We start from the raw sequence: 12,439 nt of genomic DNA on the forward strand, positions 1-12,439 counted from the left end.
CAATTTGAAGTGGCTCTAAATCACACTAATCTGCCCCCTCCTGATCCGCTGAGTGCCCCTACTTAATCTCTAAACTGCTCAACCAAAGGTGAACCCTATTAGCGGCTGGACAAATGAGAGGGTTTGCCCCGGCTATACTCTGGGAGTGCGAGGCCTTTCAGTGCGCCATTGAGCTGCAACTCCAAACTTTTACCCCCTCCCCATCCCCTCTGCATCCCACCCACTCACACAGGTCCCCCTGCTGTTCCTCCACATTAGCCCATTGGTAGTCCGTTCCCATTTCCTGTCAAAACATTTCTTTGCTTCACTCCGTTTCCGACTGCCCCCTCCATAGGCTCTCAAAGAAAACAAACCAGGCCTACTTCTGGTGTCAAGGGTTCAAGCCACAACAGCCAACAGCGGCCGAAGCGGAGCAAAGGTGACCAAACACAAACTCGGCTCATAACCCACCAGCCATTATACACTTCCTGTGCAAACCTGGATCTTCCCGGTTCACATGAGACCACATCACGGGGAGCTCGAGGCTCACCAAAAGGTCCCATGAACTCATTTTCACCAGTCCAACTCCTGAGTGTGGCTCTCGCTGTTTAAAGCAGTACCTGTCAGTGAGTTTGATATTCGAGACATAGCATTGTCTCTCCCTGTCTGTCTTTGTGTCATTTTCCCGCTCGCATCGCCCCAAGGGAGGAGCCATCCCTACAGTCCTGTGCCAGCTGCTCAGTGGTCCAGCCTGTGTGAGGTGGTGTGCACTGGAGCCTCAGGGCTGTGTCGCCACGCTGCCTGGCCCCCTGCCTGAGGGGCTCGCTGACAGGGGGTCTGGAGGGACTGGACATTGCTCGCCCACCAGGGAGAGACCTGTGACAGCAGACTGAGGGGACCAGTGTCTCTGAGTTTGTCCCATGTATGTATGTGTGTGACAGACAGGTAATTTTTGCATATTAATATCTGCATCAGTGTGATGTGGATCATCGTGAGTGTGAACCAGCAACTCTCCGACCTGTGCAGTGTGTTCCTCTCCGCTGTCGCTGAGTGCTCATTGTTGGAACTGTTGGGTTTCTCTCAACCTTATGATGTAAAGTGCCTTGTTGTGGTTCGTTGCTCTACAAATGAAACTGAGTGGAACTGATCAGTGTCTTAAGAGTTACAGTTAGCTGATGATATGGATAAGTGTACACAGAACCCAATACACATTTCATCCATGAATAAGTCTGTTTTCTCAGTTTCTTCAGTTTTTGGTGACCTTAACCTTTTTTATTTTTTGGGATACACAGTTTATTTTCTGTCCTTTCTCAAGTAAAAGCATATGTCCATTTATATCCATCTCTATTTGAGGCTTCCCTGCAACAGACCAGTTCTTCCCATCATACAATCTCCAGGAATCGTACAAGCTATCACTAGCAGCACAAACTTCAGTTGAGGGTGGGTCTTTTTCAGTTTGCATCAACTTTGCCAAAATCATTGGCAGATCATTCTGCAGCCAAACCAAGGAAAGAAAATGTTATCCTCCAAATCTTTGTTAAGTTGAGTAATAAAGGAGAGGAGTGATACACAATTTACAGAGACCCTTTGGCTGCCAGTTGCGTTTGGGGTCGAACATCAAGTCCTTACTGATCATTTGTTTCAGGAAGAAAAAAAGGAAAAAAGAGAAAATATAAGATTAAAGCTGGATTTTAATTTATTGACAAGAGGTGGTGTTATAATATATATATTTAAAGTGTAATTGTGTAAATGAGAAATCCTCCAATCACAGCACTGCCACTTAGGATTTTTACCACCTGACTAACCTTCAGAAAATCTATCTTGAAATAATGTGACAGAAAAGGTAACTAAAGTACAGCACACCAGTATCAACAGAGGGAGAGAGACATGGAATCTACCTCACGGCTACAGGAGAATCTAATATGGAGAGAATGAGCAACAATCTCCTAAAATGACAATGTTGTCTCACACACAAAACTCTCAAGTTCATATAAGACGACCCAGATGAGCGCGTTGGCGGCAGAGTTTGAGTATGCATCTGGGAGAGAGGAGGAATTCGACCTCTGACACAATACAAAAAATGTTGCTGCATTTATTCTTTGGCTGATAGTTTAATGTTCTTTTCCCAAAGACTTTTTTTCAGTTGAGGCTGAAGACTGAGGGGGCCGACATTCCCCCAAACCAGAAATGCAAGGAAAAACTTTTTTTCCCCGCTGTTTAAGAACAGGTTGACAGCAGTGAAACATGTCGTTCAGGAAGCGTCGAGGGAAACGGCCTCACTCGTCATTTCTTGTAATGTTTGGAGTTAGTTGAAAATGAGCAGGAATAAGCAGGTGTATGGACTAACATGTAACAGATGGTCGGACTGCTTCTCAGAGACATCACCGTGGCTCAGACCAGACATACATGCAGAAACAAATGATATCTGAATAGTTTCTTGTCAAACTGTCCAGACAGTTAAACCGTAAAGAACTATTAAAAAAGAGTTTTACTGCACTGCAGAATTGAGTCTGTTAAGGTCATTTCACAGGAAAGTAGGATTTAGAATTGATATCAGCATAAAGAACAAAAAACTAAGGACTGCATATATATATAAAAGTTTTTTCTTACAAATCTATTACAATATCCCAAAAAAAGAGCAATAATAATTTTAAAATATAATACACTAACGAAGCAGTGCACTGACTTGTTGAGAACAAACCTGTGATACATGCACATAACTAGAACCAAGACTACAAACAGATCAATACAATCCACAACCTAAGATTAAGAGTAATGGATTCCACTCGGAGCCAAGCATCTGAAGTCAAGCAATTGGCCGGGACAACTAATCATTGTTTAGATAGTGAAACTCAAGAAGCAGAATTACCTCTTTAACAATAAAAGCAAAACACATAAAAGGATGTGCATTTGTGATAGATAGAATCTTGTTTTTTAATAAAATAAAAGCAGAGTAGGCCTGAGTCTTTGCGAGTTGTTCTTTTGAGTCTGGGGGAGGGTAGAGCCATATTGACAAGATTGGAAAATTCCTATTGATTATTCTTCTTTTCTCTGAGCGTCGGCTTGTTAAAAAAGACCCCTCTTGGAAACACAATCAATTAGCAAGATAGTGCTTGCCATTGATCACCCAAGCCCCCCACCCACCCACCGCCTCATAAGACTCAGGCCTTACGATGGATCCCTCCACAACACGCCTTATGACCAACTATTGATCTCAGCTTCCCAGCCAAATATAAAAGCACACATATACGCTCACACACTGAGAGTTGACCCCCTCACATCCAAACCACATAGTCTAATACTAATACTGACATCTGCTTGTCTCCATTGTAAACCCATGGTTCACTCATAAATGCAGAGGCCAGCTTTGGCCCAGAACCAATATAGTTTCTCAGAGGTCGGAGGTCAGCATGGCAATAATGCTGCCATTAAAATATCTGCCTGGGTTAATACTGAGAACACTCGGAGTCACAGTGAAAGCAGCATATGAGAATTGTACAAGGGCTAGTTATATATATATATATATATATATATATTTCATTAAAATGTTGATTTCTGATATCTGGAACAAAGACTAAACCCAGATGTGTGAAACTGTGGGAAGCAGCAAATCAAGATTTTTGTCATTTCTAAGCAACTAACCAACTGATCAACTGATCATTCCTCTGAAAAAAAACATAACACAATTAGAAAATCCTGTGGCTGAAACATGAAACACAGCATGAGTCTGAAGACTTAGTGAAGATTTATAGTAGTGAGCCGGGAGGAATCAATCCACCTATCTGTCTGTTGATCAATCATCTAACCAATCAGTGCACAGGCCAGTCCATCAGTCAAAGATAAGTGACGTTCTCCACACAGAGGAGTCCCATCAGGACCGCGAGGGAAACGCTTCACCAGTGTTACAACCTTAACGCTATTAGACACAGCGGGCGGAGAGAGAGACAGACAATTCTCTCCCAACTTTAGATATCTTTGTCAACGGCTGCCCTTGCCCTCTTCATCCCTCGGTCCCTCCACCCTTTACCGCTTCTCCCCTCCCTGTGGATCAGCTGTGATCTCCTCTCTCTCCTTTCACTCAAATCAGGATTAGGGAGAAGGGGAGATGAGGGAGGGGCTCACAGCAGCAGCAGCAGGAGCAGGAGCGGGGGGGGGGGGGTTAGAGAAAACTGAAACAATATGGAAAGGAGATTAGAAAAGAGGGGGTTTGGGTCGTTTGGGGAATTGCAAACTCCCTTGTGCTTGGGTAGGTGTCCTAATGACACCGCCTAATTATGGCAAAATTAGACAGGCTAAAGGGAAGCGGGGTGGTGGTGGTGGAGGAGAGGGTAAACGTGAAGGAAGAAGAAGCAGAGCAAGGGAATTAAGAAACCGGGAGCGGAGAAGTGCACGGGAGGAGCATGTGGGAGCAAATGTAAAAGAGCGAGAGAGAGGTGCGCAGAAGTACAGACACAAGTTGAGGCGGGGGGGAGGAAGGGAGCATAGAGGGAAAAAAAGGAGGAAAAGAGGAAGAAAAGGAGTAGAAAGCGGCGGCTGGGCGACTGGGGCGAGTGGGCCCCAGCACGCTGCATGTTAATTGGAGAACAGGTGTTGGGGCTGGGAGCAGGAGGCTGATTATTGGAGCCACAGAAACAGACCGTCTCCTCCACACACACACACACACACACACACACACACACACACACACACACACACACACACACACACACACACACAGACACACAACACCAAACACACAATTGGACATGGGCTGCACACACACACATATATCCACGCATACACATGAATTATTTAAGAGCCAAACAGTGACTAGGGAAAAAGGTCAGAGTAGGGGTCATCTAGACACACAGACAATTGCACATACATCCATATACATACATAAATAAATGTGCAAGGATGCTAACACACACACACACACACACACATATGAAAATATACATCCGTTTGTATGCACACAAACATTGAAAAACATACTCAGAACACACACACACACATCTTGGCCTGTCAATCTTTCTGCTCTAGCTCTTGTTTTCCATGTATGTTGTATGTACACACACACACACACACACACACACACACACTCACACACTAACAAACACACACACAAATGAGAGAGTGCACATAAGGTGGGATAAAAGGGCACAGGGCCATGCAAAATTCCATTGGCTTATTAGAAATTAACTGGCTGCTAATAGGCTGCTCCCTGAGGAGAGGATTTCGCAGTCCAGTCAAGAGGGAGAACCCCCATCAGGACACATGCCCCTATCGGGACGGGTTATGCCTGGTGTGATTAGAGAGTACAGTAGGTCAATGATTCCAGTTATATCAATCCTCTCTCTCTCACACAAACACACACAAACAGAGTCATACCAAGATTGACATCGCTCTTTCCACACCAGCACGCTGCCCAGCCACTTACAAACACATTTCATAGAGGTTTAGCCATGTTTAGGAGGAAGTATAAAAAGAGCGCAGAGGGGTTATTGGATGAGAAATGTGCTACAGTTAATGAGAAAAGCAGCTGCTCCGAAGGTATTCTGGGAAAATTCAGAAGACAACAGCCCGATTTTTCCATTATATGAAAACTATCTTCAGCCGAGATCCTCTGAGACACACTGTCAACGGCCAGCCAGCTTGAACTGAGGAGGGGAAAGAAAAGGGTCCTTGACGTGTATGAAGTGAATGTTTTCTAGACAGACAATCATAGGGAAAGAGAGAAGGAAGTAAAGGGGGAGAGGAAAGCAGGGATTGAGGGAGGGAAAGGTGAAGAAGGTTGCATCTATGACATCGCAGAGAAGGTATTTCACATGCGGCCCGCTTATGAGCATTCATCACACTAGTTAATGCCAGGCAGACACGCGAGACCTCCGAAATCCCTCGGACGTGAAGGCCCTCACACACGCTGATTATGGCCGTGGTCATCCGCCTTTAAGCCAGATAACTGGTTTTCAGGGAGAACATTCGCTACATGTGTGAGCCTGTCTGATCGTATGAGAGATCCACATGCTTCAGATAAAAAGAAAATATATGCCCCTGACAGGTTTCAGGTGCAGTGTCGGCTGTTAAACGTAATGAGAGGCCAAACTGAGACAGATCCCTGAAGGCCGAGGATAGATCAACAGATAAACATAAAGCTGAAGAGAGAGAAACACGTGGGAGACCGACACATACTGTAAAGCTGCTTTCAGACGTGCACCGAACTCCACAGTCCGTGTGAACGCAAATGTCTGAGTGAGAGGCTCGGCAGTTTTCAGTGACTTTATCCACCTGGACTCCTGGTTTAATGTCCAGGAGAAGTTGATGTGAGAACACAGCAGGGGACGCAAAAATACAAAATAAAAAAGAACAAAAAAATGTCCCAGTGAAAGAGCATCTGTACACACGTAAAAGACGCCCATGAAGATGTCTAGAGAGTTTGTGGTGATGAGAGGGGACAACGGTGTCAGGGTGCTGTAAACATGATCATGTGATCACCGTAGCAGAGTTAATAGGTCACTTCCTGTCCCCGTCTGCTGCACCTGGCGGGTAAAATCCGTAGCAAATTCGCCAGATTTTACCCGGAGGTGATATCTGAAAATGTTCTGTGTTGCAGCCTGACGCTGTTCTCTTTGGCTGTAAGTGATTGGTAAGATCTCAGCACAAGAGTCTTCATGATCATTGGCGCTGTGTGTGAGTGTGTGTGTGTGGGTGCATATACACAAAGGAAGGACAATGTTGTTTGAGGTGACGGCCACTGTGAGGGAGCATGGGTTTGATCTCATTACCTGTCAATGATGACGGGGTCGGAGGGCGTCTCGTTTCGGTTGCCGCAGCTTTTTTTCTCACAACAGCGGCTGAGTGGGCAGATAAAGAGTCACAAAAGAGGAATGAAATAAGTTAGTGTTGGAGAAACAAACAAATTAAACAAGAGGAGACATCATTTGTCTGGCCCGTCCACATCCTCGGGCCCAGACTGCACTGTGCCTCGCAGTCGGCCGAGATCCAGCAGCACACAAAGGAGGCATGAGAGGGGAGGGGAAGGAGAGACAAAAGAAGAGAAGAGGAAGAAAAGGTACAACAACACACCCTACAAACAGTGAGAGACCATTCAAAAGTGAAAAGCCAGCCAGGCAATCTGTCACATTGATTTCAAAATCAAACTCAACCCCCACACAGCCTTATTGCGTGCGCACAGACACACACACACACACACACACACACACACACACACACACACACACACACACAACATCATACCATTCGTCAGCAGTCCTGTCCGAGGAGCCTGCTGGCCGCCCCCCCCTCCCCAAAGTCCCCTTCACTGCATAACAAAAGTGCCCCCACCCCTAACCATCTGCCACCCCTACACCTCGCCTCACCCCTCTCGTGTCCCAGCTTGGCCCTGCCCTGCCCCCCCCTCCGCCCCCCTGTCAGACGGCCTCACTCCCCAGCTGTGACGCTTGCCCTCTGCCTCCTCGGCTCTGTTATTAGCCAGCTGTGAGTCACATTCGGGCATCTGCTGGCTACACAATGGCAAGGCCCACTCCGTCTAAGCCCATTTCGCCTCCATCCCACCCCCCCCTCTCCTTTCCCCCTGCTGCCCCCGGGATCCTGGGTCACTGCCCCACTTCCACACCACTCTCCTCAACTTCTTCTCCATCCATATTGGCAACATTAGACCCATGTTCTAACCCAAAACCCCTTTGGTCCTTAAACCATGATGACACTTCTTAAACCAGGCTCTTTCAGGGACTTTCTGACACTGGCTGAACCAACAAAAGGATCCGGTCCAGTCTACATCCAGGACATGGTCAAACTTTACACACCAGCCCGTTCACTCCGCTCTGCTTCGGCCAATCGGCTTGTTGCTCCTTCACTGTGAGCTAAACACTCATCAAAATCATGACTGTTTGCTGTCCTGGCTCCTAAATGGTGGAATGAGCTCCCCATTGACATCCGGACATCAGAAAGTTTACACATCTTCCGCCGCAAACTAAAAACACACCTCTTCAGACTACACCTTGAATAAAAAAAATCTAAAAATAAAAAAAAAAATAAATAAATTAACAATTTTTGAAACTAACAATTTAGTAGCACTTAAATGGCACTTACTTATAGCATTTTGTAGTTTTGCTTTATTTTTCATGAAATTGTACTTTCTTGATTCTTGTTGTTCTTGGTTTGTACCCTCGGGGTTGAATGCACTTATTGTAAGTCGCTTTGGATAAAAGCATCAGCTAAATGAAATGTAATGTAATGTAATGAAATGTAATGTAATGTAATGTAATGTAATGTAATGTAATGTAATGTAATGTAACACACTTGTTCAAAAGATGCTGCCTCAACTGGAGAGAGGTGCTACAGAATTGATGAGGAAAAGGTGGATTATTCCCCTTAGGTGCGTCTGCTGCCAGTCAGCTGAGGTCTATTTAAAAAACTCAGAGCCAAAGAGAAAGAGAAAGAGGGTCCGGGAAGAAACAGGAGCTGGATGGGAACATGCTGCGATACAGCAGAAACCAACAGGGGGCCACCACTGTAACAAGGATGATGACGGACAGCCTTGACTTAAGGTTCAACCACAGTCTAGTTTTCAGAAACCTACAGAGCCCCAAGCGTCATCCCAAAACCACATTTCAAGCTGACTGAGACAGAGCAGAGTGAAGGAGAGTAATGGATATTTGGATTTGGTCCCTGCGGGTGGAAGTTTCAATGAGTGTGCGTGTGTTTTCTCTGCGTGTGTAACACTCACCTGCACATAACCTCGTGTGTGAGCAGAACTCTGCACATTTCTGGGTTCTTGTTTTGTCCCTCGTATGCTATAGGCTGAGAAGAGAGTGAGCAAAGGGACAGATTAAATATCATGTAGAAACGATAACACGTCTATTAATGGAGCTGGAGGTGGAGTCCACGTCAAGAAGACTTAAGGAAAGTTTACTAACCTGTTTAGTGACAGAGTCGATGAGTCGTGCATAAAGATCTTGCTCCGTTCGAACCCCTGAACAAAGAAAACACAGAAGTGAGTTGCTAATACAGGCTCAAACTGTTTAATATGGGCAAGAGTTAGGTTTTTAATGTCAAATTATTATGTTTAATTAATTTTCCAAAGAAATGTAATATATGCACTCGATGAGTAGATGCGAGATCAAGCTAAAAAAATACATTTTTATTGTGTGGATAAGCTTCACACCATTGAACCATAGTAAATGAATGCTGAGTGGCTTAAATCACATCTGCAAAACACAAGTTGTTTCAGTCATGATCAAGTATCACCATAAAAGAAGCAGCCGTATTTTGTGCCTAAACTTGTTAACCTACTCAAATAAAGAGAAGTCCAATGCGTTGAATATTCTCAAAATGAAATGGAAAGATTTATGATATCAATTTTTTTTTAGGACAAGTGCTCAGAAAAAGCACTGAACTCTGTCCAGCAAACATGGAGGAATAAGATTGGCATGCAGTTCATATTTTCTCTCTGATGGTTTCCGAGGGGATTGAGAGTTATTTGATGTTTGATGATTATTACTCATGTTCTGCTTTGAGGCCAGAATTTACCACCAGATTCTCACGATTTGTCAGACTTGTTATTCTTGTGGTTATTTCTGTGTAAACGTTTGTTTTATTGTCAGGTTCCGTTGACCGATGTGAGACCAGTTGTGCACCAACAGGTAAAATAGCAAAACGATCAATATGTTGAGGGATTAAATTTTTTAATTTATACTTTTTATGCTTGTTTCTGACTTCTCTGTGATCAGTGAGTGAGATTTCTAGAATCACCTCAACCTCTGGATGCTCTGGAACTTCCAACGTGAATCACACCGGAGAGGGAAACGACATGTAACGAATTGCTTCTTGAGAGAGGAGCGCATTACTCAAGGAATTTTTATAGAGACTTTGTAGAGTATTGCTTTTAAAAATGTGTTCTCCTCATCAAAGTCTCGATTGAGATGCCTTTGATATTGCTTGGGGGAAGGGGATGAGAGGAGGGGATGTAGAGAAAGTGCTTTTGGTGCATGTGCTTGCATGTACGGGCGTGTGTGTGTATGTGTGTGTACGGAGAGTGTACGAGGGGGTTGCTCTAGAACATGTCTTTTATCTTCTCTCCCATGGGTGCCAGTGCGATGGCAGAGTAGGGGCAGCAGTGGCTCATGGGAACCAAATTTCTCTGTGTATCCCCCCGATCTGATGTTCAAGCACCATGGGGGGTTGGAGGAGCTGGGCGGCTGAGGAGGGGAGCCGGGTAGCAACATGTACCTCATTTCTCCGTGTACGTGCGAGCCTGGAAGCGGCTCCTCCCACAGCTGAGCATTGAATTGTACAAACCCCAGTGATCATGAGCGGAAGGAGCTCGGTGAAAATAGTTAAGGAAGGAGAGGATGATGTCGGAAAGATGTGTGTTGGGTTGGCACACCAGGGTCACTGGTGAACTGTATGTACACCTCAGAGGCCAAAGAATATCGACCTGCAACCCATGAGCTTGTGATTGACTCTACTCACCGTTGCTGTAGAGGAGCTGCAGCTTGTAGTGCGTGCCGTTGTTGGTCTTCTCTCCTGTCTGCTCCTTGGAGAGAGAATGGGGCGGACAGACAAAACGCAGGGCATACAGTTAGGCACATCTGTGGCACAGATAAGTACAGCTGGGCATCCCCAAGCAGTGTTAAGCACATTGAGTCTCTCCTAATCCTGCAGCTCGTCCCTTCCCCGGGAGCAGCATGGAGATCAGAGGGCTGTCGGCTCAAAGCCTGTGTGGGATGCTGCGTTGTTCTCACAGGCTGCGGGTTTAACCTTGAGTGGGATGTTCTTTGTTAGAGGTTGAACTATCATGTCTCACAAGAGCTCCTAAAACCTTGTGTTTAAATGCAGGGGTCCTCAGAGCAACAAGGTAGTACAGGCAGGGTTATATGTGCATGTGAGTGTGTGTGTGTGTGTGTGTGTAGTGCCAAGTGTGTTGTAGTGTGGAAAGTACTGTATGTGAGACTGAGCAGCAGTCGAGCTTGACAGAAAAACTTCCTTTCTGCTATCCCTCCTTCCCCGCAGGCTCTCCACTAGCCATTCGCTTCTTCCTTCTCTCCCCCCTCTCTGTCTCCGGTTCCCCCTCTTTCTTTCTCCTCCTCTACCTCTCCTGGTCTTTCTAAGTGGTCTCAAAGGAATGCTCTCTGGTCCAATAACCCAAGAGGCTGGCATCGCAGAGACGAGAGCGAGAGAGCAGCAGCGAGAAGGAGTATGTTGGTGGAGGAGGAGGAGGAACCAGGAGAAGGAGACAGTTGCGAGACGAAGGGGAAGGCGTGAGGGAATTAAGATGCAAGTAGATAAGTTGGAAAGAAGCAGAGCTCAAAAACTTAATATCAGAAGCGAGAGTGAGACACATCAGGAGATAAATGGATGCCTGGCTTCATAAGTTTTGTAAATATACACAGAGGAACATTTATTTCGCCGAGCCATCACTCTACCTCGCCATAATTACAAAGCAAAAACAGATGCCAGGGTAACCATGCAGAAAATGAACTCCTCCGCTGTCGCCATATCACTCTGCCCTGGCCTGTGTGGCACTGAGGGGAGCCCACTGACAGCTTTCAGGCCTGGCATTAGCGCTTCCATTTACCCCCCTTCTGAGGGGAACTATATTTGAACTTTCGGGATGGTGAACTCTTGTCTTTCTCACGGGGGAGAGATGTTGCCGCTTTAGGAGGGGTCCTCTCCCCTCACCACAAGGCAAAAACATCCATCAACACTGGGCATAAGGCTCCCTCTCCATGGCTGCCTCCCCTCTCCACTCTCTTTCTACCTCAACACTTTACCCCTTCCTTATTTTAGTCTTGTCCAACCTGAGGAATCCAGTTCCCCCCACAGCAGTATTTAGAGTACGGGAGGGGGGGGGGGGCGACATGAAGGAAAAGACACTTTGATGATTAGTTCACTGTATAACTAAACAGGAGCGAGCACAATTTGCATTTTTAAAAAGTAGTGATGTCCTCCTAATGAGGCAAGCTGCTAATTAGTCATTAGATATTCCTTTTCAATCCCACATCATCAGCTCATCGAGGGTAAAGCTTGTGTAAACATGTAGCCGTCAGCTGTTCGATATGCTTGGCTTTACTGGGGATGGGGAAGAACAAGTGGAGCACCTGGGTGCAGCCGAAATATCCCGTCTCTCACTAAACACGTCCCGTTGTTATTCACAGTTTTTTCCTCAGCATGTTTAAAACTGTGGAGATGACAGCTGTGTAGTGGGCTAATAGGATCCTGAGGTAAACACTGAGAGACACGCTCACACACCTTGTCATGCTCAACAAAGTCCACAAACGCGGTCCTCTCCACCTCCACAGGTTGGCCGTGCCTGTCGTAGAGCGCCAGCACATAGTGGAAGAAGTTGGACTTGCGCAGATTGGAGGGGGGCTGCTTCTCAAAGTGAGCCCTGGACAGAGCCACTCCACTGTAAACACAACAGAGAGGGAGAGAGAGAGACAGTCAGCTCACATGCACC

The 12,439-nt window shown here is 45.9% G+C and overlaps 1 protein-coding gene across 1 annotated transcript in view; it reads right to left on the reverse strand.

Annotated features, from left to right (window-relative positions):
* The window catches only part of ebf2 (EBF transcription factor 2), a 29,170-nt gene that overhangs the window by 14,901 nt on the left and 1,830 nt on the right, over nt 1–12,439 (reverse strand). Inside the window, exons 2-6 of the mRNA XM_061071659.1 lie at nt 12,232–12,388; nt 10,453–10,516; nt 8,898–8,953; nt 8,708–8,781; nt 6,744–6,812 (exon numbers count right to left, since the gene is read on the reverse strand). Coding sequence (XP_060927642.1) covers nt 6,744–6,812; nt 8,708–8,781; nt 8,898–8,953; nt 10,453–10,516; nt 12,232–12,388 — 420 coding nt within the window. The remainder of the gene's footprint in view (nt 1–6,743; nt 6,813–8,707; nt 8,782–8,897; nt 8,954–10,452; nt 10,517–12,231; nt 12,389–12,439) is intronic.

This window comes from Limanda limanda, chromosome 5 (genome assembly GCF_963576545.1).
Source record: "Limanda limanda chromosome 5, fLimLim1.1, whole genome shotgun sequence".
NCBI classification, from domain to species: domain Eukaryota; kingdom Metazoa; phylum Chordata; class Actinopteri; order Pleuronectiformes; family Pleuronectidae; genus Limanda; species Limanda limanda.